This window comes from Podarcis bocagei (genome assembly GCF_964188305.1).
Source record: "Podarcis bocagei genome assembly, chromosome: 1".
NCBI classification, from domain to species: Eukaryota; Metazoa; Chordata; class Lepidosauria; order Squamata; family Lacertidae; genus Podarcis; species Podarcis bocagei.
This window is the reverse complement of record NC_138125.1, coordinates 49,949,427-49,977,381: the sequence shown is the minus strand read 5'-3', so window position 1 is coordinate 49,977,381 and position 27,955 is coordinate 49,949,427. Positions and strand designations below refer to the sequence as shown.

At 41.4% G+C, this 27,955-nt stretch overlaps 1 protein-coding gene across 19 annotated transcripts in view; it reads left to right on the top strand.

Annotated features, from left to right (window-relative positions):
* RAD51B (RAD51 paralog B) overlaps positions 1-27,955 on the top strand; it is a 403,358-nt gene that overhangs the window by 145,777 nt on the left and 229,626 nt on the right. For all 19 annotated transcript variants that reach the window (XR_014012866.1, XR_014012867.1, XR_014012868.1 and 16 more), the window contains one exon: positions 24,002-24,111. Coding sequence is in view for 13 of the 19 variants with exons in the window: in XM_081212884.1 (XP_081069010.1) it covers positions 24,002-24,111 (110 nt within the window). In the remaining 6 variants the exon portion in view is untranslated. The remainder of the gene's footprint in view (positions 1-24,001; positions 24,112-27,955) is intronic.

The following is a 27,955-nucleotide window of genomic DNA, read 5'->3' as shown; positions in this document are numbered from 1 at the left end:
GAAGTGTGCAATGTGGCCTTTGTATAATGTGTGTTCGTAGAAAGTGTAACCTATCAGATCATAGATAAATAAATAAGCTGTGCTTTATATAAAAGCAGAATCTAAGGGGTTAAAGGTTATAGATAACCCTTTTGATAAGTGCCTTTTTCTGACTCTTTGTGAGATGCAGTGAAAAATATATCTATGTCATAGGTCTTTAATTTAAGATTAGTATGTTCTAGGCACTTAATATCTCGAAGTGCTGGGGAATGTGTTTGACTCTGGGCATCTCTGTTAAACAGAGGTCCAGAAATCTTGACTAGCGTTGGTAGCCAAGCCAAAATTGTGTTTTGAAGACCCTGTCCTTAGCTAAAATGCTCGGTGCTTGAGCCGACCACCAGTAGTAGCAGCCCAAACATCCTCTCCAGCCTGGAGCAGGGATATTCTCCACTGTTGCACTGAGCAGCTCCAGGAATGATCCCCAGCACTTCTCCAGCTCCAGGCTAGGGAGGCTGCTCTGCTCTCCTGTCACTCTTGCCAGAAGATGAGTGTATGAGCAAGAAGTGTGGGACTCCAGATATTGATGCACATGGGAAGCAACCTTCATGATGAGGACCTGACATCTAGTGATAACTGTAGATTCCCAGTACAGATTTTTACCTGTATATAAACTGGAAACAGTTGCATTTTGTAGGGTGCACAGGTTACCATTTTAACCTGCGGTTCAATTTACTGCCACACTATTAGGCAGCACCCAGCTGTTTAATAAGTACTAATACTTAGTATTTGTATGTTTTTGAGCCTGCCTTTGGCCACCCGTGAGTTCATCGTTATGGTGCCAGTTGAACTGGAGAATTCCTATTTCACTGCTCACTCTAAACTAGTACATTACCCCACTTCAGATTTTATCCATACCTGCATAATCTGTTTACAAAAAACTTCCCTTTTCTGCTTTGGCTGCAATCAAAAGTTTAAAATCTGCACAGATATTAATTTTTAATTCCCCCCCCCCACGTATTTTCTTTTTTGCAAGTTTGTAAAAAGCAAACTTTCTGCATATGTGACGACACTGTGAAATACTGGATCCAAGGTTATGGGGTGTGAGCTGTGCCTTTATGTTGATCAGTGCGGATGAAGGGTGGTATGCAAATTTAATAAATCATAAAAATAAAAAATAGATACAACTCCCAAATTAGCATGTAATCCCTAAGTGTATTTCCTAGTGTACACTCAGTGTATATTGCTAAAATAATGAAACCTTAGCTCTTCAAAATACATTTACCCTGAATTTGGAGATTAAATATGAAAGCGGGTTACTTTTCTTCTTTTTTTGCAGGGGTGTGTGTATGCCTTGATGCGCTATATTTTGAGGACAAAAGACATGTTCACAAATTAAATGGTACCTCCCTATAGAGCAAGCTATTTTATCCTAGTTTATATTAAGAAGGGGATTTTGCTTCATCTAAAGTTTTTTTTTTCCTTTTGGGGGCGGGAAGAATAAAAAGTCACTCCCAAAGTAATGACCTTGGCTTAGAAATATTTTTGTGGGAAATATGTGTCTGGGAGCTATATTTGGGTTTATGTCAAAGCATATCCTCCCTTGATCATGTTTTATATCATTTTTAGGAGCAGTAGGATTTTATTGAGCATATAAATCATTTAACGGTGCTTATCTGCTGGTTCTGCTGCTTTTATTCTGTGGTTATATTGTTCTTTGATACTATATTTATTTTGTAATTCTTTTCATTGTTGTTCTAATCCACTGGGGGGGGGGGTGCGGGGAGAAGAGATCATCATGAAAAATTATAGAACAGAGAGAGAGATGCAAACCTCGAAATGGTACTAAAATATATGACTTTTAAAATAAAAATGCAAGTTGTCTGATGTGTTTCAATTAAATCCTTACTTAGAGTTGCATGATTAGTTGTTGTTTTTTAATGCTATAGCAGATCCATAATGGAGCTTTGGAGTTGGTGTTTTTGACAGGAAGTGAAAGGTTTTGACCATGTTTAAAACATTATTTCAAGGCAATGGGCCTGCTTCCCTGTGTGTCTGGGATCTGGGGGGGTCCCTCAAATGCTGGTTACACCCCTCCCAAAAACACACACATACTTTGAGAAAGTTGGGTTTTTGTTTCTTTGTTTGAAAGAGAGTGGATGTCCTATCTAGGTTTTGCAGTCTTTCCTTCTGGCTGCTCACAAATTTCGCTTGAGTAAAGTTCAGTACAATATTCAGAAGGAAATAACCAGAAAATGACTGTCAGTGCAAGTACAGGGACTTTTGTCTGAAGTTGGTGAGGCATTTTTGACTATAGAATAGACGCTGTGGAATGCCTTCTTCAAACAGGTTCACCTGCCAGTATTGCTACTTTTTTGTGAACACACAAAACTTGGTTTTTTAAGAAAGTGCTTGAGCTAGTTTAATTTTGCTGCTGTAAAGTTTTTGACGGTTAGGATCTGATCTATGGACTTTCCTACTCTTGTCTTTTGTCTTTTTCTTGATTTATTGTTTTTAAATTTTGTCATTGTGGGTTGCCTTGAAGACTGGAAAGACCGCTTTAAATCAGATTGGAATTTGGGTGAATTTATACTGCCTTGCAAATAGAGATCATGGTACAGTGGTACCTCAGGTTACATACGCTTCAGGTTACATACGCTTCAGGTTACATACGCTTCAGGTTACACACTCTGCTAACCCAGAAATAGTGCTTCAGGTTAAGAACAGTTTCAGGTTAAAAACGGACCTCCGGAACAAATTAAGTACTTAACCCGAGGTACCACTGTATAGGTGCCCACTCCCTGCTCCCTATCTCCTCCTCCTTTGCAGCTGCACTCCTTTTATTCTTTAACGCACCCCTTCTTCCCCACATCCCCACTTCTGGGAACTGGGGGCAGGAGGACCTGGAGGAAGTGCTATTAGAATATTTCAATGCTATAGCTCTTCACTTTTACCAAATATGGAAAATTCTATCTGATGTGAAATGAAGACTGCAAGTGGACTAATGCCCCCTTACTTCATTGGGTACAATACAATTTTCAGTTCACTGAATTTGGTACTAGCAATATTTCATATATATTTGCCTACGGTCATATTTCCAATTCAGGCAAATATCCATTCTACAGATGAGCATATGCATGCTTATGTTATGTTCTCAGAGAAAATAAAATACTCGGCTTGTTCAGCCTGTTAAATTTGTTAAGTTTTACATTCAGCCTAATTAAGAAATTGGATTTACAATTGTAATAGAGGAGGCTCAGAACATATAATCTTTTTATGACAGATTTATCATTTGGCACTTTATTTGCTACTCCTTCTTTGTCACTAGGTGGAATATGTCAGATCTGTAGGAATTGTTCACTGGGTAAAATACAGTTTGAGAATTTAGAGCCAGAAAGGTAATAATAATAATAATAATAATAATAATAATAGAAATAATAATAATAATAATAATAATAATAATAATAATAATAATAATAATAATAATAATTTATTTGTACCCCACCCACCTGGCTGGGTTTCCCCAGCCACTCTGCGTGGCTTCCAACAAAGATTAAAAATACATTAAAATGTCACACATTAAAAACTTCCCTAAACAGGGCTTCAAATGTCTTCTAAATGTCAGGTAGTTGTTTATTTCCTTGACATCTGATGGGAGGGCGTTCCACAGGGCAGGTGCCACCACCGAGAAGGCCCTCTGCCTGGTTCCCTGTAGCTTTGCTTCTCACAGTGAGGGAACTGCCAGAAGGCCCTTGGAGCTGGACCTCAGTGTCCGGGCAGAAAGATGGGGGTGGAGACGCTCCTTCAGGTATATATGTAAATAAATGTTACATTATCTGTCTTTCATTTGGTTAGTTGAGTTGATTAGCACAACCTTTGCTTATTCTAATGAGTCTGATTCAGATATAAAAGGAAATAATTTAACTGTGAATTTCCCAATGTTTTCTGAACTGGATACCACGTTTTAAAATTTCCTTTTCCCTGAAAATGATGACATTGTTTGGATTATCTTTACAGTGGTACCTCAGGTTACATACGCTTCAGGTTACATACGCTTCAGGTTACAGACTCCGCTAACCCAGAAATATTACCTCGGGTTAAGAACTTTGCTTCAGGATGTGAACAGAAATCGGGCTCCAGCAGCGCGGCAGCAGCAGGAGGCCCCATTAGCTAAAGTGGTGCTTCAGGTTAAGAACAGTTTCAGGTTAAGTACGGACCTCCAGAACGAATTAAGTACTTAACCTGAGGTACCGCTGTATTCCTTTTGAAATAACAAGGATGGAACGTAGCCAATGTTTTGGTATTCCTTCTTTGCAGCTCCTTATGTGTAGTTGGTGCCCTGTTGATCAATTTTATAAATATGCCTGTAAAACAGTACATTCAGTATATACTTTTCAACAGTCTTGAAAAGTATAGAAGTATGTTGGATCCCATACTAAGGCCATCAGAATTCTGAGTTGACAAAAGTATGTTTCTTTTCCTATACCTATTTTGCATCTGTACCTTTAGCAATCCAAAATAATAAATACTAAAAAGACTCTAGAATTGAGATGTGCAAGCAATTTTAAACAGTGGGTAAGTAAAGTTAACTGTCAGTTCAACAGCAGTGATCTCTTTGTTCCTGAAGCCAAACAAAAACCCTGATATAGAAACTATTATAGAGGCCAAGTCTTACCACATGGGCATCTACTCTTTCCTTTCCCTTTCCCTTTCCCTTTCCCTTTCCCTTTCCCTTTCCCTTTCCCTTTCCCTTTCCCTTTTTGCTGGCATACATAATAATTGCTGGAGTGAGCAGAGTTTAAAAGTTGGATAATGAGAGAGTGTAACAGGAGGAACAATCAGAGAGGTGATAATGAAATGATTATTGTGCACAACGGAACTTAATGAATGCCTCTTGTTCTGAAGAAGGAAGCTAAAGTGAAGGATTTTTTCACTCTAATTGCCTTTAAAAACAAACTGTTAGATTAGCTTTAATTAAGGATTTTGTTAGCACTGCTGAGCTTATGTCTCAAAGCCATGTAGGTATAGAGAGGGCACAAAAATTTATTGCAGTGTGACTCAAAAAAAAAAAAAAAAGGCTATAAATCTCCTCCGGAACAAATGAAGAACATATTATTAGTGACTGTGAGTTATGGTAGTCATCTTTAATTCCAGCAAAGGTAATCTCACATGCTCCAGTTACTTAGCATTCACAGTATAAACACCAGCATGGTATGGTGTTTATGCAACAACAAGCTGAGGGGTGGGGGGAATCCCAATGGAAGCTTGCCTTTTCTTCCTAGTCCACCATATATTTAAAATTCCATGTTTGCCAAATACTGTGTTTATGCCTTGGTCATTTCAGGAATACTTCCAAAGCTACTGTATATTCTAAGCCTAGATCACTCAAGGGCAGTATTGTCACAGAAATTGGGGCTAGGCGAGGTTCCTGTGCATCACTGCGCATTCAGTTGCTGCTTCATCCTTTTGGGGTCATACTGCAAAAGAAGAGACCACCCATGCATACTATTCATAATTATCTGTCTAAGGTGTCATCTTATAATAGTACTCTTGACTGGGAATTTCATGAGATGCTGCAGAATTAATCTTCACTCATCTGGGCAGTAGCGTTTGGGAGAAGGGTACTTTAAAGCAGTGTTTCCCAACCACTGTTCCGCGGCACACTAGTGTGCCGCGAGATGTTGCCTGGTGTGCCGCGAGATGTTGCCTGGAGGGAGGCGGGCGAGTCGGGCGGCGAGAGGCGGGGCGGCGACGGCGAGGAGAGGCCGCCCAGCGCGGGGCTCTCGCCGTCTGCCTGCCTGGCTGCCTGCGAGCTCGGCGGGCAGCGCCTCCGTCCGCAGTGCCCGCCTTGCGGCTCTCATTCCCTGCCCCTGCCAAAGCTCACCCAGCCAAGCTGCGCTCTCCTTCCTGCCTCGCTTTGCTGCCTCCTCCCCCCCCACCCCCAAAGCTTGGAGGTTCCCCGGCAAGGGGGAGGGAAAAAAATTGAAACTTACACTTTCGTGCGTCCCTCCCGGCGTGACGCTGCGCGCTGACGTCACGGGGCTGTAATGGTGGTGTGCCTCAAGATTTTTTTCATCAAACAAGTGTGCCTTTGCCCAAAAAAGGTTGGGAAACACTGCTTTAAAGTATGCTGCCATTTTGAGGATATCCATAAGTTGTAACATGACTTACACCTTTGGGAGGTGATACTCCTCTCTATCCACTTTAGAAGAAAAGGTTTTTTACTGTATTTACTGTAAATTCCTATTCTGGGAGGATACATGGAGAGTAATCTACCTAAATGAAACTCGTTTTGCCTTGCTGGATCAGACCAAAAGAACATTAATTCAAAATCACAGTGGCCGACCACATATCTGCGAGAAGCCCATGCCTCTCTTTCAGCATTGCATGAACAGCCCTTGGACTTGTAAGCAACCTTTACTCTCTCTTTAGCTCAGCCACAAGGAGCAAGTCATAATCCACCCCCCTCCCCACCATTGTTTCCTGCTGCTCCAGAGAAGCGGACACAGAGCAATGGATCCAAACTACAAGAAAGAAGATTCCACCTAAACATTAGGAAGAACTTCCTGACAGTAAGAGCTGTTCGACAGTGGAATTTGCTGCCAAGGAGTGTGGTGGAGTCTCCTACTTTGGAGGTCTTTAAGCAGAGGCTTGACAACCATATGTCAGGAGTGCTCTGATGGTGTTTCCTGCTTGGCAGGGGGTTGGACTCGATGGCCCTTGTGGTCTATTCCAACTCTATGATTCTATGATTTTGACTAATGTCAGAACCCCAACAAAATGTAACTGGTCTCAACTAGAGAAACAAATGAAGGTTTGTGAAGTTGGCTCTTCCTCCTAATCTATAGCTAAGAGCAGTACAGATTTAAATTCAGAGGTAATGATAATCAGTGGATATTAGGAAATAGAAGCAAAAACTTCCAGTCTTGTGGCTTTTAATGGGAAGTAAATGAACCCAAAGGTTGTCTATGTCATGCTAGACCCTTGTTCAGTGTTTCATCTGAACCAGGCCATAAACATATGTGAGGAAAATAAGGCAGGAGCGCCTAGGGATGCCCACTTCACTTCTTTAAACTGTATTTTGTTAACATTTGTATTGTTGCCACGTTGGCATTGCATTGTTTGTTTATTAGTTTCAGGAGATTCTGCTTTGCGGAATGCTCTGTTTTGGAAGGCAGGGAGATCCCTCCCCCCCGAATAAGCAAATGCAACTCTATATTCCACTAGGATGGAGTGTTTTAGAAGGCTAAGACTGCCCTCTGTCCACTATCAAAAATGAGAATTTATGGTAAGACATTTCCCTTTTTAGATGATCAGAAACATGAAGTTTGCATCTTCAAAGCATCAAATTCAATTTGTCACATTTGGCAGAGCCAGCATCTGATCTAAGCCTGGAAAGTAAATTGCCTTTCACCTCCCGTAGAGAAAGTCTCTATGGGTCAGGGCTGAAATCCTTGGTAAAGTGCTCAAAGGAAGTTTGCATCAGAGCTGCCTCCACCACATCTGGCCTTGTGAATAAATAGGACAGTTATTTCTCAGTACAGCCAAATATCTGACATACAGGACTACAAATATTCACATACCCCACTGATGCCCCCTCCTGTGTCTGAAATATTTTTGAGAGTGCTTTAAAAGTCAACAAAGAAGGACAAGTTACCATATTTACTTGGTTCCTGTGACAGATTCTACAAAAGACCAAAGAGACTTTTAAAGTATTACAAAATGTGTGTTTATAGTTGATTGGCTGCACAGCCATTCCTTGATATCCAGGAACATCTGTCCAGCAATTCAGACACCCTGGGAGCATTCTGTTCTCAGCTTGAGGCACACTTTTCCTCTAAACAAATGTTGATTGTTTCCTAAAGCAGCACTCACATGTTGTTGTTCTGACTTAAATGGTGTCACTCTCTGCTTCAAAGGTGCACTGGTTGGGTAGGATGAATGGAAGAGATCCACATTTTATTGTGACAAACATTTGTTCAGTTGGTGACTTGGTAGGGTTGAAACATGGAAAGGAAGAGTTTGGTTTCTGAATTTCTATTTGTTTGTAATCCACCCATATTCTGCATAGTTGTTGGGTTGCATACTTTTCAGACATCCTCAATACAGTTGAACAGCACAAAAGATCTTACAAGGTACATACTGTATTTGAATAACATTTTTTCAATTAATACAGCTTCGTATGCTCCAGTGCACAAGTTGTTCAGTATAGAATTGCAGGGTCCCAAGATTTAAAAAAATGAAACTGTTTTTTAAACGTTTTAAGAAAAGATGTCGTGGCACATTTGATCAAGCCGACTGACATAACACAGCACTTTTCAGTAGAGACAGACAGATCTGTCCATTTTTGTTTCCCTCAGTTTCAAATTTTTCTAATCCTAAATTGCGTTTAGTTGTGTCTGACTCTTCGTGACCCCATGGACCCAGCGGCGTAGCGTGGGTTGTCAGCACCCGGGGCAAGGCAAGTAATTTGCGCCCCCTAACCCGGGGCAAGGCAAGTAATTTGCGCCCCCTAACCCGGGGCAAGGCAAGTAATTTGCGCCCCCTAACCCCTAACCTGCCGCCGCTGCCAGCTTCTTCTTGCTGCTGCCTGGTCTGGTCTGGTGTGGTTCTCTCCCGCGCTCAGCGCTGCGCTGGGCGGCCGCTGCACTGTCCCTCCCCCAGATAGTCCCTCGCTCTCTCTCCGCACCGCACGCCTGGCACCCACCCCCTCCTCGCACAGCCAGCGCTGCAGTGAGAGAGAGTGAGTGAGCCAGGTAGGGGCAGAGAGCTGCGAGTGCGAGTGCGCCCCCCCCGATGTTGCGCCCAGTGCGGCTGGCCCCCCCTGCACCCCCACGCTACGCCACTGCATGAACCAGAGCACGCCAGGCACTCCTGTCTTCCACTGCCTCCCACAGTTTGGTCAGACTCACTTTTGTAGCTTCGAGAACACTGTCCAACCATCTCGTCCTCTGTTGTCCCCTTCTCCTTGTGCCCTCAATCTTTCCCAACATCAGGGTCTTTTCCAGGGAGTCTTCTCGTCTCATGAGGTGGCCAAAGAATTGGAGCCTCAGCTTCACGATCTGTCCTTCCAGTGAGCACTCAGGGCTGATTTCCTTCAGAATGGATAGGTTTGATCTTCTTGCAGTCCATGGGACTCTCAAGAGTCTCCTCCAGCACCATAATTCAAAAGCATCAATTCTTTGGCGATCAGCCTTCTTGGTGGTCCAGCTCTCACTTCCATACATCACTACTGGGAAAACCATGGCTTTAACCATACGGACCTTTGTTGGCAAATATTTGATAGTGCTCTATTAACAACAAAAGCAGAAGGAAAACTTGAGGGGAAATGTCATCTGTTATTTCTTCATTCCAGAAATGAATAAACAAGGCCCATCTCTCAATGAATTGGTCTTAATGGCCATCATTTACCACTTTCCTTTTATATGTTTGCTTTTAACATAATAAAATGAATGCTAAAATATACGTAAATGGCTAAATGTTTTTATGACATAAATCTTATTTTGAAGTGACAAGGATACTTGTGTGCAGATAGATGTTGTAAGAGATCAGTTAACATTTATACATCCCACATTTTAAACCTCTGACTGTTCTTACAGGGGCCTAAAAATGCATTTAGACAGCAGATGTGGTATATGGAATGTGTGGGAATATACTTTGGGGGCCACCTGTCCTGGGATTTGGAAGACAGACCCAATTTGCAAGCACTGCTTTTTGCATCGGTATTAACACATTCATTCATGCATTCTCTCTCTCTCCCCCCCCCCCTTTGAAATAAGGGTTATACTGTAAGATTGGGCTAACTTTTTTTCCTATGGAAATTGTGATAGCGAGAAAAAAAATTCTTTAAATATGTATCATCATCATCATCAAATTAATAATAAACTAGTCTTTGCCCCTTTTGCAGTTAATGTAGAAATTCATGGCATGGACCATTTTAATAGCATTTAACCATGGAGTGCTGTTTTGTAGTTCTTTAGATATTAGGGGCAAGCTACCTAGTGCACACATAAGAAGACACAGGAGCTTCTGGAGGCCATAGCTTGGATGCAGACTCTGGTTCTCACATGTGCCTTTGGAGTATGCCTTTTTGTGGAGCAAAGTTGTTCAGGGGTAGTTGGAGTCCTGTCTGATGGAAATTTTAGACAAGCAGAAGACTCTACTAACATCTCAGGAGGAGGACTGCAAGTTCAAGCAGGGTTAGTCCTTTCTGAGCCAAAAGCCATCTTAAAAGCTTTGGAATGCAGTTGGTTTTCAAGCCATAATGGCACAACCAGCTTACGTCCTCAGGGTCAAGGTCTTCCAGGCTACCATTCTCATCCACTGCAGCCATTTCTTCATAGTCCAGATTCCAGAATTGGCCCCAAAAAGACCCTTCCTCCTGACACCAGGGAAGTTCCTCCTCAGGGGGTCATAGGAAACCAGCTTTTTAAATTTTCACATCTTGAGTTCAATGATAACAGACAGATGGCTCCTCAAGACATTCACTCTGTGGAGGTTGTTAGTCTTCCAAGTGAGTACTTTTCCCCAACGCCTCAGTCCTCCTGGGCAGAAAAACACTTGGCCTATGGGATAGCAATCCATCACCTTCTTGAGATCAAGTTGATCTCCCGGATTCACACCCACACTAATCTGGATTTGAGTGGCTGAGCAAACATATCAGCCACAAGTGCTTCAAATTGAAGTCTCTGACTCTTGAGTTCCATTGCGCAGGTTCTGGACAGGGATGACTGGATGACATTAATTGATCTGTTGGAGGCCTAACTACAGTTCCTCATCCCAGAAGTTCCTTCACTTCAGCTGCATAGCTCGCCATTTTCAACACTGGGCCCTCCCTATGGGCCTCTCCACAGTCCCCAGAGTATTTGTGAAGGTCTTGGTGGCCATTGTGACATATCTGAGGACCTTGGGCATGAGGGTGCAGACATACCTGAATGTTCTTTTGCTTTGGTTCACCTTGAGGGAGAAATGCAGATGGGACCAGAATACTAGACTGGAATGCCTGCAAATCCATGGCTTCATCATAAATTGGGAGAAGAGTTCCTTGGAACCCACTCAGCATGTCACCCACTCCAAGGTTTAGTTGGACATTCGGCATGCACCACTTGGAGGAGCTCGGGGAGAAGTGGACCCTCCCCATATATCAAGTTCTCGTGTCACTGATCATAGATCTGATGGTTCTGGTGCAGCTTCTGGGCATGATGGTGTTCTGCCAAGATCTCATTTCACAGGCACATCTACACACCTTACTACTTACCAGACTCAGATTATGGAATCCAGACATCTCCAGATGGCCATACCACATCATTTGCAAAGAGCTTTGTTGATGGGTGGTCCAGCACAGGTGCCCGGGGGGGGAGCCTTGAGGAGCTTCACAGAGAAGTTATTGCAACAGATGTCTGTCTGTACGGCTAGGGCCCCCACCTGAGGACTGGTGATTTGGGTATGTGGAATCAGCAGGACTCCCAGTTCAGTGTAACCTGGTTGGAGCTCAGTGTGATCTGACTGTGATCTGTCTTGGATTTCTCGCCTCACATTCAAATGGTTCCTTAGAGGGGGTGGATCAGTGGAATCCTCTAATGGTCCATTGGTTTCCTGTTTGGAACCTTAACTATGTGTTGACTGCCTTTATGTGTCCACCCTTTGAACTTACGGCTTCATGTGAGCTCAAATTTCTGTTACACGAAATGTTTTTTTTTGGGGGGGGGATCACCTTAGGTAAGCAACGTTGTCTTAGGATTCTTAGCTTTGTATTTTTCACGGGGACAAGGTGCTTTGTAAACCAGACCTAGCATTTATTCCAAAGGTTATTTCTGTTTTTATTCTTCTCTCTTTTAGTCCAAAGCCCTTCTAATTTGGGGGAGATGGTATGACACACACTAGATGTTTGTAGGGCTTTTCATTCCTATCTGGCAGGGTTCAGGAAGTTAGAAGCACTATTCGTGGCATTTTGTGGGGGGTCCATGGGGGCCAAGATCACCTTATCATCCATATTCAGGTGGTTGTAAGAGGCCCTAGGTTGAGGTTTCTCAGCCTTTGGTGAAGGCAGCACCAGAGGGGCAAACTGCACACTTACTCTGGGGAGCAACCACCTCATCAGCTTACATTGGTAGTTTCTCCATTTCTGAGAGTTGCAGAGGGGCCTACCTGGGCATCTCTCCATGAATTTGCTAAACATAATAGAATTGACACCTTCTCTTCTGCAGATGTGGCCTTTGGGCATAGGGTGCTACAGAAGGTGGTCACATTCTGACAGGCCTCTGCAGAAGTCCACCCTATATATTTTTTTTACTGCTCTGCTATATCCCAGAGGTCAGAACTGCTCTCTGTGAAGCACCGGGAGAAATGGAAGTTCATGGTAAACAGACTTCCACTTTTCCTGTCGGTTGGATTTGAGGAGGCTGAGAAAGTTGAGACTTGCAGGTGGGGAATCTCACATTTCATTTTTAAAAATTACATTTCTAGCCCATGTGGTTTATTGTAATATATCTGATGGTGGATATTTCAGATGCTTGCTTCGGTGTTGAGCAGGTTGGACATTCCTGGATGAAAGAGTACTGTGAAAAAGGAAAGTCTTTAAAAATTGGCAAAGTAGCAAGAAACTCAGGCCAAATCCACACAGATACTTCCTGTGCTCTCAGCAGAGAGAATACAATAGGGAAAGGATAAGATACAATGAACCAGTCCTTCTTTTTAAAAACACAGTGCAGGCACTTTCAATTCCCTGCGGTGCTCCAAGCCACTGACAGTTTTGAGGTATGGGTGTGCGTTCATTTTTAAAAAATCTTTGCACTCTAAAGTTTGAGTTTGGATGTTTGCTTTAAATGTACTCAACATCACTGCAGGAAAACAACAGTGATTATATTATGGTGATAGGGTGACACACACACACACACACACACACACACACACACACACACACACACGAGAGACACTTGCTAGTGATGGGATTCCCAGGACTCTCCCAGCGCTGTGCTTGAGGGAGGGGGGCCAGCTCTGTGTGGTGCATGCTAGAGAATGGGCTCAGTTAAACCTGAGTGTGGGAACTGCAGCTTTAAATTCTTTAAATTTAAATCCCCAGGGCTTGTTACACACAAAACCTCAAGCGTTATCATTAGGGGGTTATGTCTGAAATTTTTGTGTTTGCTGGAGGGAGTTCTTATGATTAAAGAGAGCAGTTTTCAATGAGCAAGACAAGTTCTGATCTGTCCTTTTTTTCACCTCGGCTCGGGGCAAAGACCAGCAGCTTGAGGTTGACCCCTGGAAGAAGCTGGCTCTGAAAAGGAAGATGTGAAAGGCTGGAAATGCTCTTTCTAATGCTCTGCTCTGGAGCCAGGAAAAGGCAGCTGCTTCTGGCCTTTCTATTTTTTTCCCTGATAGCTGAGAGCTGGGCTTGTTGCCATATCTGTTTGTCTGTCTGTGTCTCCTTGTTTTTCTCAGAAAGCTTCAGAGGCCAGTTGCCCGTAGCGGGTTGCTGGGAACAGAGGTCGCTCCTTGTATCGTCTTAACTCTCCATGCCAGAGCGTTCATGCTTGAATAGGAAACAGCAAGATCTGTCAATATAGGCCTTTTCTTCAGAGCTTTGAGTCTGCATTCTCCACGGCCATCTGTTCCCTTTCACCCTTTTGGACAATGTTGCTATTTGAAACTTCCCTCCCTCTCTCCCTTCCTCCCTCTCCCCATCTCTATTACAAAAAAAAAAAAGTTTCTGTGAAATAGTTTGGACTCTAACATCCTTAACTATACTTTTAACTAGCTAAAAATGACATTAAAAGTGACAGGGGGGATCAATATTTCACAGGAGAGACAAAAACCGTACAGCCCAAACATTCAGTATCTTTTTCTTCTTCATGTGGCTGTGTAGGAATTACTTTACTTAAAGCAGTGATGGTTCTTATTATGTTACAGATGTGGGCTGTGTTTGTTGTTGTTATGAGAGGTATGGCACCAGCCCCTATAGACCATAATGTATACATACACTATTAACAAAGCTGACATTCTAAATTTCTTGTTTTGAAGCTGCGAAAACACTGCTTTTTTATAGTCTTGTTAAGAGTCTTGTTGGGCAACTGAAAATCAGCTTTGACTATATGGAAATTTCAAAGTCGATTATGCCTGGCCATGAAGTGAAGTTGTCATATAGCTGGAGATGATTTGCTCTCCTGGGATTTGGCAGTCATTGTGCTCAACATAAATTTCCTAACAATGAGCAGTATCTGGTGAAGTAGTTCCATTAGTGCAAAAATTTACATTTGTGCAATGCAACGTCCCCGATCTCTCCTCCCCAAATCTGTTCTAGAGGATTGGGGGAACCCCTAGAACAGATTTAGGGGCTGGAGAAGAGATGGGGACTTTCCTTTGCATAGCCATAAGTCCTTGCCCTAACTTTGTTGGATACTGCTCAATATGATACAACACACACAAGTCCTTATTGTTGGTGGTGATGGTGGTGATGACAGCTGTGGCAGAATTGTGAAAACGGTCCCAAGCCTCTTCAGGGCCTTATTTTTAGGCACAGTACAGATTTCTAGTTGGGAATAGTCCTTGTCTAGGACTAGAGGAGAAATACTCCAATAGTTTATTGAGAGTGGAGCTCACGATTAGCAGTGGCATAGCCTCATCTATCTATCTATCTATCTATCTATCTATCTATCTATCTATCTATCTATCATCTATCTATCTATCTATCTATCTATCTATCTATCTATCTATCTATCGCTCTATCCAGCCCCCAACCCACGCTTCAAGTAGTACCAGCAGCAATAACTTGTTGGCAGTCTTCCCACCATTTTGCATCCTTTGCAAATTCCTGGACCTAGCATCATTCTGGGGCTTGACAGGGAAAGAAGGTATACCTGCTGCCACAAAAAAATGGTAGAAAATATTTGGAGAAAATTCTGCAAAGTGGCCTTTTTTTCTAGGGAGAGCAGAAAAAGAAAAAGCTTAGAAAGTTTCTCAGAAAAATATCTTCTACAAAACCTTGGTTCAACTCTGGTTCTTGGTGTTATGGAAGCAATATGGTTTTTGCGACCTTGTTGCTGTTTTCCTATGCCTCGCTCTCACAATCTGGCCTCTGATGATGGCATATGTAATTCTGCCATCTCACATTATTATTTTATTCCTATGTTGCCAAAGTAACGTTGAAAGAAGCCACCAAAGAGCAGTCGCTGCACTGTACTTGTTACACACAAATCAGCCCTGAATAACTTGGTTCATTTTATTTTATTTTCTGCCTGTCTTTTTGGGAATTGGCAGTCACACTAATAGAAGAGCACTGGAAGTTTATTTGAGAGTACAGTGGTACCTCTGGTTAAGTACGTAATTCGTTCCAGAGGTCCGTGCTTAACCTGAAACTGTTCTTAACCACCACTTTACCTAATGGGGCCTTCTGCCGCCGTGCAGCCGGAGCACAATTTCTGTTCTCATCCTGAAGCAAAGTTCTTAACCCGAGGTACTATTTCTGGATTAGCAGAGTCTTTAACCTGAAGCGTATGTAACCTGAAGCATATGTAACCCGAGGTACCACTGTAGTTGTAACCTGCTTCTTTGAGATCCTTTAACATTAAGAGCAAGATGTTTACTGCCTTAAAAGTTGCACGGGCTGTTTCCCATATTGTCTGTAAATCAGACCTGTTCAATTTGGAGGACATTATGACCATGTTTTCTTTTCATGGCAGAGTTCTGGTATCTGTTTGTAAAGGTAGAAACAATGCTTCTATTGTGTGAGTGAATGTGGTATTAGTGTGTGGCATTTGATTATTTGGATCCGGCAATGATGTTACTATTGTCTCAGATCTGTTTATTTAAATTATTATTATTTTTAAATAATGTCCATTTAGATAGACAGTCAAGTCAGACTGCAGGTGTGAATAGGATTGTTCCCCTCCCCAACTCCCCGGTCAATGTTAACATTCATATCTAGGCTTACATTTTTGGTTTCATTCTTTCCTATGCTATGATTCTAGTTGGAACTCCAGGCCTTTACTTTTGAGTAGGGGAAAGTGATATTGCAGCTGAAAAGGTTGGATTTTAAATAGTCCCATGGTTCAAGCACAGGGAGGAAATAGTTCTGAACATTGTGACTTGCACAAAGAACAATTTGGACTAGTATTTAGTTTAAAATCCAAGATGAAATAATTGCTTTCAAGTTGTGACTGTAATTAACCAAAGTACTGTTGACAGACATGCAAAATTCAGGTGTCCAAATTCTTTTGTGCCTCAAGCCTATATTTTTGAAAATTCTTGTAAAACGTGGCTGTTGGCAGATGTGTCAACCAGATGAAAAAATCTAAATCAGTTGGAAATATATGTTGGTTCATTCTTCTCAGTAAGCAGCAATAGCAGTGAAGACAAACCAAGAGAAGTCCCAACAATTCTATTGTCTAACGCTTGCAGAAGAATTATTGTGGTAATTACAACAGAAATATACACATGGGGATATTAATTTACATCTAAAGAATGTCTTGTCAGGGTTCCCCTATCAAATTTAGAAGTGAACAGAAGTTGAAAGTACCAGCTTTATCTGCCAGAAGCTAACCTGGACCCTTGCTCCTCGTGCCATTCATCTCTGTTGAGGACCATAGTCCTCTTTCGGCTACACCAGCTCTTAGCCCTTCCATGAATGGCCACTGCCCATTTTGTCCCTATACAAACTTCTGTGTAAGCCTCTCCTTTTGTAATCAGGCTTGATGTGGAAAGTACCTCCTGTCTGGAGCTCACAGACTCCTTGTTGCATCAAGCCTTTCGCCGGTTCCTCATTCTCACCTATCCTATATGTGCCTTGACTGCCTTTCTGGAGTTGACTCCAGCTGGCAATTTCATTTTGCTCCTCAGTGAGACACTTAGGCCCAATTACCTTACTGGAAAACACCCAGACCTAACAGGTCTTGGCTGCATGGGGGATATGGAATATCTGTGCATTATACTAACTAATGAGATTTCATGGTTTTCATGGTTTTCTGATAAATGGGCTGGACTAGTTGTTGTAGACCCCACTGGAATTGTGGCCTCTCTAACTAGTATTTCCTGCAAATCATTTTCATCTCAGCAGAGAGGAATCATGAAGCCTAATTCCACTTAGGACACAGTTTAAGATTACTTTCAAGGATGAATCTGCAGGTCAGGGTTTAGTTTTTTAATCACACTGAGGTATTATCCTTTTACCATAAGTTGAAATCCATGTAGAATTGACATGAACAATGTTTGATGAACTCATTTCAGTCTGCAATGAGATCCTTCTCATAGTTTGATTCAACATGTATCTCCCCAGAAGATGAATGCAATCATTACCTATAAATAAAGAAATGTGTTCCCTACAGATGCTGGTGCAACAACTTTTCTAATAGAACTCAATATATGCAGATGGAAAAATCTTCCTGCACTGTTCATAACTTCACCTTTGCTGAATATACCTAAGTTTAAGCACTTTATAAACAATAATATGGATCAGTATGTGGGGTGGGGTGGGAGTGTAAGATCCATCCCTGAAACTACTGCTTTTTTCCTTTTAAATATTTTTACTGTGAGGCATATGCATGTTAGGCAACTTTCTAGGTTTTAGCTTGTGGAATTTGTAAAAATGGCAAATCCAGATGATGGGTGAACAGCAGCAAAGAATGACATAACATAACAGCTGAGAGAGACTGGCGTGGGAAAATGAAATGCTTTACCCTGAGGTTTTGAGCCTAGTGTGCAGAGGCGTTTGAATTTGCACTGACAGTTTCAAATCTCTCTTGTTTCTTCCTCAAGCTTTAAGGGACATAAGCATATGTAATTCAAGCATTCCACTCCCTCACAATCACCACATCCAATATGCTTAATACCATTGTATTCTCTCCTAAGGGAAGAATTTTATGTAATAGCTCATAGTAACACTCATAATAAATTTTCAGAAAACTCAGTTCTCCGAGTGTTGCGCTTTATGCAACTAAAATGACACCATCCACACACCTGAGAGAATGCTATGAGCAGGCCTGGAGGAATTGAAAGGTTTGCAGAAGTACAAAGCAGCCCAAAACGGCTCAGTTGGGACTGAGTATTTTGGGTTGCCAATGAGTACTGGCTGACTGTTGGATTTGGAGGAGAGAGGAACAGGACTAAGTATCCTGAAAGAAGAAAGTGCTGGCAGGCTAAAACCCTGAACAGAAACAGTCCACACTGCAATTCTGCAGGTTGCAGGATTGATCCCAGTATGGGACAGCTGCATATTCCTGCATTGCATAGACTGGATGATCTTCAGGGTCCCTTCCAACTCTGCAATTCTATGCTTCTATGCAAGTCTTCAGAAATGCTATTTGGGACTTCCATGTCCTAAATCCCTTCTTATGTACAGACAAGAAACAAAATTCTTCCTTTTCTTCTTCTAAATGATGAATAAGTAAATATGATTTTGGAGTGGGAACTGTTTTATAATACAAGAAATAAGGATGAAGAGGGGAAGATATTTGGAAACAGGATTGGTTGCAGGATCCTATCAAGGCATATAGGAAGAACAGAACGGTAGAGAAAACTGGAGTTTTATAGACACACTTTTGCAAGTTATGTTCAGATGAGAGAATTTTTCAGCCTGTCAAACAGAAAAGCTGAGCGAAATACTGAATTTGAAGAAGAGCATCAGGAGTTATTGGTGATCAGAGTGTATATCCTCTTATACTGCACCATCATTGCTGCAAAATCAACACAACAGAATAACTATAAAAACAGAAAGAGGAGACAGTTAGAATATTGGAAGTTAAAATGTTTGTTATTGTTAACCACAGAAGTTTTTTCCTTTCAAATGAAAAGAGAGAATCTCATCAATTCTTTTAGGTTGTGGTTTTCTGCAACTCCTAATCTTAGCCTCTCTCTGCCACTATAAAACAACCAGCTGTCTTCCCACCTCCACAGAGTCTGTGAAACCTGATCATTTTACTCAGGGTTGGTGCATCTAGTAGATCATCTGGCTAGGATTCAGAACAGCTGGATAATTTCTTTTCTTTTTCTTTTTGGTTCTTTAGTAGACAAGAGCCTAAGTACTGGCTTGAGGCCTCTCACTGAAGGGTTTCAAAACAAAATGGAATCCACATGAACCCACTGACGCCAGGAGTTGAGATTCCCTAATACAAAACATGTTGTGATGACAGTAAACCTGCATGCCACTTCCAAGGATCCTGAAATTAAAAACAAACATAATGTGATTGACCCGGTAGAGAATTCACATTACTATTCTTAATACTAAATCTAGAGCTCATATTATTTTCAGGGTGGGTGGAGCTTGGCTTAGATCTTTTGTTTGTTTAGAAAAGCCTCATTAAGTCTCACTGGTTATACCAGGGTGTGGGGGTGGGAATCTATGAAAAAGTCATTTTTCTAGCAAATATTCACATATTTCTTTAGGATTGTGATCTAAATGGAGAAAGGGAGCAAAAGTTAAAACATTTTCAAGAGCAACCAAAAATATGGGGGTATCCAACAAATTCATACTCAGTGTAGACCCACTGAAGCTCATGGACTTAAGTTACTCAAGTTACATTCGCCATCACCCTGTGGTTGTATTTTTTTAAAAATAATAATTGAGGATCCCTGGGTGCATTACTTATAGCAGGCTTTCCTGGTCCAGGAATTGCCAAAGCAGGCAAACTGAGTGGAGCTGGAAACAGACATTCCTTGCCACTGAAGACATCTGGACCTCCAGTTACAATTGTGGATCAGATAGTTCTATCAGCCTACATACCTGCTACCCCATCCAAAATAGGCTGTCCTCCTAATCCCTGCACCCAAAAAGCCTGTACCTTCATCTTACTGGGATTCACTCATAGTTTATTTGCCCCTCATAAGTGCATCATTGCTTATCTACTACCTCATATTTATCAGCATATCTACTACCTCATCTGATTCAGGTGGAAAGGAAAGGAATAGCTGTTGGTCATCAGCACATTTATACTACTATCCTCCTAATCATCCGAAATCATGAAGATCCTTGAATGAATCAAAGCAAAAATTTGCGGAAAAATGGGATGGTTATAGAAGATATGTTCAAAAATACAATAATAGTTTTGACTCCGTGCTAGCATTAGAGTGAAAAAGGAACTAAAAGGAGGTGGATAACAATTAAGGATTTATGTAAGATAAAATATATGCAAAGGGACTTGACAGGAAGTCAAAGTTGAAGAAAATATTTTGGGAGATAAAAGGGGGAAAATATTTACTTTCATTATTATCATTTTGTGTGCGGGTGTGGGTGTGTGGGTGTCTGCACATATGTGTGTTGTATGCAATGTTTGGGAGGAAATAAGACGATAAATAACAAATAACATGTATGTAATTTTTATTTCTTAATTATATTTAGTGGTAGTATGGCTGCATTGTTTTTTGTAACATAAAATCATTCAATAAAAATTATTATTTTTTGAAAAAAAAGAATGAGTCATGCTTTTCCAGGGCTTATCAAGCTGTTTCGGTATGGGGAAAAGTCATATGTTGGGGAGGGCCCATAACTCAATGGTAGAGCATCTACTTTGTATGCAGAAGGGACCAAGCTCAATCCCTGGCATCTCTAAGTAGGGCTGTATGAAACGGGAGAATCATTGCCAACCCATGAAGAAAGTGCTGAGCTAGATGGACCAATGGCTCAGCATAAGGCAGCTTCCTATGTTCCTTCCTATCTATAAGATGAACAAGATTCTGCCCTTCAATGCATCCACAGAGCATTGTGGATTGTCTGGTGAGCAGGTGATGTAGAGAAAGAATTTCTCTCCTAATTCAGTTTATTTGAACAGTATGTGCATCTTTGTATTATTATCCACTACCCCCACTGTGTTTTATTTTTCACAAGCCAATGCATTGCAGAGTGATTAGTTATATGTCATTTTTTTTATTTATATGTAGTGCTGGCATACATGTTTGAATAGATTTCTGCATACCTCCCAAACCTTTGTTTATTAGTTCCTCATGGATCAGCAATGAAGCGTGCGCCATGTCCTGGGTACGGAATGCACCTTGGCCGGCTAGTCCAGGGAATGAGATCATCCCTTTGGACATCAAAACTGTCAAGCGTACCTCCTAATCTGAAACAATACTGCAGAATGGAGAGAAGGGAGAGTGTGAGGCAAAAAACATGTGAAGGGCACCACATGCGTGGAGACATGCTTTGTTTAGCTCTCTTTAAAACTCCTTCAATTAGCATTGTCCCTCTGGTTTGTTTGTTTGTTTTTTACTTCAGTTTAAATCTATCAATACATTTATTGACTTAATTTCCTTAAACTTTCACATGAGGGAAACCAATAATTCTGAAGGAAAAAAGCACACCTCCTTAAAAAATAATACTGTAATGTATGCATATCTTGTTCCAAGCACTGTCTTAAAAGCGGTGTTGCCTCCTGTGTCAGAGAAGGGGCAGTGCTTCATCTAAGGTGGTGCCCACCAGTTTTGTTTTGTTTTAAGAGGGTCAAATGAAGAGCCCCACTGCAAAGACTACAGGATTTTGTTCTCACAATGGCTAACCAAATGCCTGTAGGAAGCCCCAAAGCAGGACTCAATCGTCTTCTGTTAATGATCTCCAACAGCTGGTATTCAGACACATACTGTCATTATTTCATTTTATGGCAGTGATAGTTTAACTGTGTGAAGAAGTACTAACCTTTTGTCCTGAATCTTACAGCAGTCACCCTGGTTCTGGTATTATGAGAGAGACAGAAAAACTAATATCTACCCCCTTTTTTCTAAATCATGCATAATTTTATATACCTCTACCATGTCCCTCACTAATTGCCCTTTTTTAAAACTAAAAAGCCCTAAACGTTGTAATTAGGGCCAACATATTGGTATGGTGGTTGTTTTGTGGATTGGGGAACAGAGGGGGCGGGGCTTATTTGGGTCTCTAGAAAATGTCAGTAAAGTTGAAGATGGGATAAGGCAAGGGATATGTGTGATACAATGCACTGTTAATCTTCTTTCATGGTCTTTTAAAAATTCATTTCACAGTTGAAATAATAGAATAATTTTTAAGCAACATATTTAAGCTCCTATCTCTCTCCCTGCCATTTCCGATTTCCTGCCCTTGAGACATCTGTTGTCTCCTGGTGTTTGGTGCTAAAAGAGGCAAAATGTCTGGCTCTTAACTGCCATTGAACTCTCCTGGGGACCTCCTCAGTTTCCTCCACAGTACACATTGCCGCTTCCTGATTTACTTCCCTCTATTTTATACAACATGCAGAGATTGCAGAAGGGGTATAGTGTTTCTGTTTTAAATAGAAACCTTCCCACCCACCCCCAGTTGCCCTGTAAAAGGGAGGTTGCTCTACCCCAAAATAGTTGTCTTGCACTAAAGCATATATGTGAGCTGCTCAGAGGGTCACACAAATAGTCCTGCCAGCAGTTGTCAAGGCAGGTGCTGCAGCAGCCTGGTACCACAAGTGTTTCCCCCCAGAAATAAGGAAAGAGTAATTTATGTGCCTGCACTCTTTCTAACCACTGTGCCCCCTGAACCTGCCTCCACTGCTCACTCAGCCTACCTGTTGACATAAGTGGGAGTCCTGGGTGTGTACAGGAATGCCAAGGGCAATGATATATTTCCTTCGCTTGCAGGCTAAGTTTAACTGTTTCCTGGCCACATCCACATCTGGATTGCAATTTTCACGATGTGAGAGTTGATAGAGGTGCAGAAATAAGAACTTTGGAAAAGTTGATTTTTCTCATGAGTCAGCCTTTGTCTCATATATGTTGTGTTAGTTATCCCTTCTCATTTGGTGACATGGTGGAAAGTCTTCAGTACCTATATAATGGAGAAACCTCATTTAATTTTACACGTTTATGAGCCTTTTCTTTTCGAAAGTTCAGGGGTTTGAGGTGAAAGAATGAATATGAGTGTGTGTGTTTGTGGGGGATCCTTTAAATAGGAGTGAGAATTAACAAAATTTGAAAATCTAATAGTCTGAAAAAATAAGTTTTGAGGAAAACTATGTCATATTATTATGCTTTTGGATATAACCAGAAAAAAAAACATATCAAAGTGACTGGGAAAGAGAGCCAAGACAAAACACTTAAGAAGCATGGAAATGGATTTGAAACGTGTACCTCAACAGACTTTGTGTACGAATATGAAACAGAGGGTTGTTTTTAAATTGACGTACATCTGGTAGGTAACCCATGCATGACTTTGTCATATACAGTAGTACCTTGGTTTACAAACGCATCAGGTTACAAACACTTCAGGTTACAAACTCCACTAACCCAGAAGTAGTACCTCCGGTTGAGAACTTTGCCCCAGGATGAGATTGGAAATTGCATGCCAGCGGCACGGCAGCAGCGGGAGGCTCCATTAGCAAAAGTGCGCCTCAGTTTAAGAACAGTTTTGGGTTAAGAACGGACCTCTGGAATGAATTAAGTTCATAACCCGAGGTACCACTGTATACAGTAGAGCAGTCAGCATTTTTTGGAGGTGCAGCTCAGCAAATACTAGCATGCTTCATCTTTTCTGGTCATGTTTTAAAATAAAAATAATTGGAAAATCAGAAAAAAATGAAATAGAAGTTATAACATGATATGATTAACTAGAAGATGCATTGATCATATTGTTTGGCCATGTTAAATTCTTGGTCTTATCATTTGCTAGTAATATACTAAGGCGTAAACAGTACACAAATCCAGAATGGAGTCGCTAAAACTGTTGGATGGCGTCTTGTACACCCCTTTACAGCATGTCTTTGTTTGAATCTGGCCTTTCCCAGCCTCTCTTTTCCTTGATGCCCAGGTCATTACTCTTTTACAGGATACATGCACTGGTCTGTCTGATATGACATGGAAAGTACATGCAGCTGTCTTAACTCCCTGCAAGACATGGTAAATGATTGCCAGTTGTTGTTTTTAATTCTTGTATAAGCAGCTGTCAATAATAAGCACGTCCGATATAACATGAATACATCTTCTCTCTCCTTTTTTGGTTTTTCACTCTAGTGTTATCTTGGAAAATGCATTGGACTTAAAATATGAAATTTCATTTTCCTTCAGTTACAAGAATGTAATATCAGTGTTTCTGTCTTTATTCTAGGCTCTAGAAATGGAGAGTCTGGCTATGTGACTGCAGCACTAGGGAATACTTGGAGTCATAGTGTGAATACAAGACTCATCTTGCAGTATCTGGATTCACAGACAAGACAGGTGAGGCACCAGGGGAAGCAATGTTACTCCCACAGTAATGTATATGACAGACACATTCTGCTCAGAGAAGGTACTCTAAGTTGTAGTTGTCATGTTTTAGTTAGATAACTGAGAGTCCTATAATAAGATGGAAGGAGGGGCAAAAACATTTTATTTCTTTGCTTCACCTTCCTCCTCTCTACAGGGAATCTATACAGGGGTTGACTTCAGAAAAAAAGCTTCCTCTGACCTTAGTTCGGCTATGATCCTGTCGTTGAACTCCCCTTCTTCAGGGATGAGGTCAAGGACTCAAAGCCAGAGGATGAAATTTCACAAGACAAGCCTGTGTTGCTGGTGCCCTTCTGGCCCAATGATATCACATAGAAACCACAGTACAACCACAGTCTACCTCTCTCCTTTGGAGTAAAAGGAGTGGGCCAGGCCCCTTTAACTGAAGATGCACCCTTCATTGAAGGCAGAGCTTGCAGTTGGAACAGAACTGGTCTGCCTATGTAGTGTATAATCTGCAGTCTAAGGTCGACTGTTGGTAACATCTCTTATCTGCTCATCTATAGTACTCAGACTGAGTTACCTTGCCTTGCCACTGTGGCAGTTAAGGCAACTGATGTCAAAGACATAAGAACATTAGAGTAGCCTGCTGGATCAGGTCAGTGGCCCATCTAGTGCAGCACCCTGTTCTCAGCCAGCTGCCTGTGGGAAACCAGGGAGCAGAATGTGAGCACAAGAGCATTCTTCTCTGCTGTGGTTTCCAGCTACGGTATACAGAGCCAGTGTGGTGTAGTGGTTAAGAGCGGTGGACTCGTAATCTGGTGAACTGGGTCCGCATCCTTGCTCCTCCACATGCAGCTGCTGGGTGACCTTGGGCTAGTCACACTTCTCTGATGTCTCTCAGCCCCACTCACCTCACAGAGTGTTTGTTGTGGGGGAGGAAGGGAAAGGAGAATGTTAGCCGCTTTGAGACTCCTTCGGGTAGTGATAAAGTGGGATATCAAATCCAAACTCTTCTTCTGCTTCTATTTTGAAGCACTGCTGCCCTCCAACTGTGGAGGCAGAGCTTGGTCATGATGTCTAGTAGCCACTGATGTCAGTTGAGTGTCTCAGAAAATTCCCCATCACCCTGCAATTGTTTTGATGATGGGGGGGGGGATAATAATAATATAATAATAATAATAATAGTAATAATAATAATAATTTATTATTTATACCCCGCCCATCTGGCTGAGTTTCCCCAGCCACTCTGGGTGGCTCCCAATCAGTGTTAAAAACAGTACAGCGTTACATATTAAAAACTTCCCTGAACAGGGTTGCCTTAAGATGTCTTCTGAATGTCAGGTAATTATTTATCTCTTTGACATCTGATGGGAGGGCGTTCCACAGGGCGGGCGCCACTACTGAGAAGGCCCTCTGCCTGGTTCCCTGTAGCCTCACTTCTCGCAATGAGGGAACCGCCAGAAGGCCCTCGGAGCTGGATCTCAGTGTCCGGGATCAGCCTGCCATTGTTCTCCTATGGTTATTCCTTTTCCCCTGGGTTGGTGCACATGCACTTCTGCTGCCAGGGACTCCAGATGGCTCATTGCCACCATCCAAGCATTTTGAGGTGGGGAGATATAGAGGTCATTCTAACCTCTCACTAATTTTTCATTAGTCTTGATCATTGGTAGATATTCTATCTTACTTAGCCATGCTTCTTGGTGTGGCCCACACAGAGCCAATACATGGATGTCTTCTTTACTAAAGAGGTAGTTGTATGTATGCCATGGGTAGGAATGTAATACATGCATCTATATCTGGGAAAGGATCTTCAAACATGTCTGGAAACACGTCTGCTAGTTTTTAGAAATAGCTGTGTGTGTTATGTTGCTATTGCAAGATTCTCATGCATCTTAAGACATAAGTATAAACTTGTTTCTCCAGTACTTTCCCATGGCCAGTAGAACTCTCTGCAGCTTGAGGAAAAACAATTGAATTACCTATGCTCTTTGATGGGCCACCTTGGGTTTTCAAAAGTATTTCTGCAGTTTATTTTAGTGCCTTATTAGTTTAGAAGGTGAAATTTTGGGCTTGTTACAGCATGTGTAGGCATAGACTACTGTGATTTGAGGACTTTCCTATTGTTCGTGTACTTCTATGTCAAACATCCGTTTTACATTTTAAGAAGTAAATGTTTATATTTCTGTAGGTATTTCTGAATAGGGTTTTATCATCTCCATCTGCAAATGCTGCTTTCTCTTTCCTCTCATAGTAAACAACTCCCAGGAATTAAAACAGACCAAACACCCACTATTTTAATTGACAGATCACACGTTTTTCAAGTGAAATGTTTAAAAACATTTTACTCTGGGGGTGGTTGTTGAGGGGTGTTTTGGGTTTTTTTCAAACAGTGAGACAAGGTGCAAGAACACACTTTTCAGCAAACACCTGATTTCATTTTCATCTTTTTTCATGTGCGTGGTTGAGCTCTCTGTCACTGAATGCAGTTTTTCAAATGGCTTACAATCTAAACTCTGTTTAAACTCTGCCCAAGCTCTGTTAATGCATGGTCAGTTTTTATGCCCCCTTTTGTGACGAATGCTCACTACCAAACTTGCACAATATACTTTACTATTTTGTGATTTAGACCCTTGCTTATAGAAGATTCAGGGGAGCCTTCAGTCTCATGTGTTTTTGTTCCACATTTAGTGGTTCCTTTTATAGAATGGCTGCTTACTACCTGAGATCCTGTGGAAGGTTAGCATAGGCAAAACAGAGAGCTGGATTAGGTAAATGTGTGAACTGACCAGCAAAGGCTATTTTGGTGTTCATATGTACTTTATGGGGAAAAGCTGGGAAAAGACAAATCTGATACATATACAAAATTGTGGGTGCATGGAGGTTAATAATCCTTTGTTTTCATTTGTTGCTTTTGGAATTTATTCTAAAATAATTTTTTTGAGATTAGAGCAAAATGTTTAGTTGTCAGCAAATGTTACAGGAGCTGTCTGATTAGCAGTCTTCTGCTCTCAGTACAATACTGAGATGTGTTATAAGCCCAAGCATAAGATTTCCCTAGCCTACTAATGCCAGACATCACTTCCCCCGTGTTCTTTGTTAGAGACCAGCTGGTTTTACCCTACTCTGATTAGTGCGATATAAATAGCATTCCACCATTCTGACTGTCACACAAACACCAACTTGACTGGTGGTAGCAGGGGATGGCTTATGGTAAAACCTAAAAATGAAGCTACAGTAGTTTTTCATCAAAGTCTAACTCTGAATATCTTAAAGGTTATACACTGAAAAATTATGTTTTTACGCCTAATGATTCTTCAGCTCTTCTTATATATTTATTCAACTGCAGGAGAGACACATTCTTTACTCTATAAGTGCTTACAGATGTTTTGACATTTTTCAAAAAAGAAGAAGCCCCCCAACGTCCCAAATGTTAGTGTTGCCATGTGTTAATAATAGTGTTTGATAGTGTTGCAGTGTTACAAATCAAAATAGCTAGGAATGAGAAGGGAGATAGGAGCACTCATTCTAATGTTTTTAAAGAAGTAATGTATTAACAATTTTACTTAAAAGTGCAGGGGGAGGGTAAATAACAACTTAAAAATCCAAGTTCTTTAATGATGACACTTTATTATATATATGAATATTTAGATACTGCTTTTCAGCCTTATATGAGTGTGGGTAATGGAGGGGTAGAGAATATGTTTTTGATTTGAAGAGGTTCTGGAGCCACAGCTGATAAGACATACCGGATGAGTTTGCTGTAATGTAGGGTTGACATATGTCCGGAATTTCCTGGGCATAGCCAGTATTCAGCCCTTGTAAACTGTGTCTGGGTGGAAATCACTTAAATGTC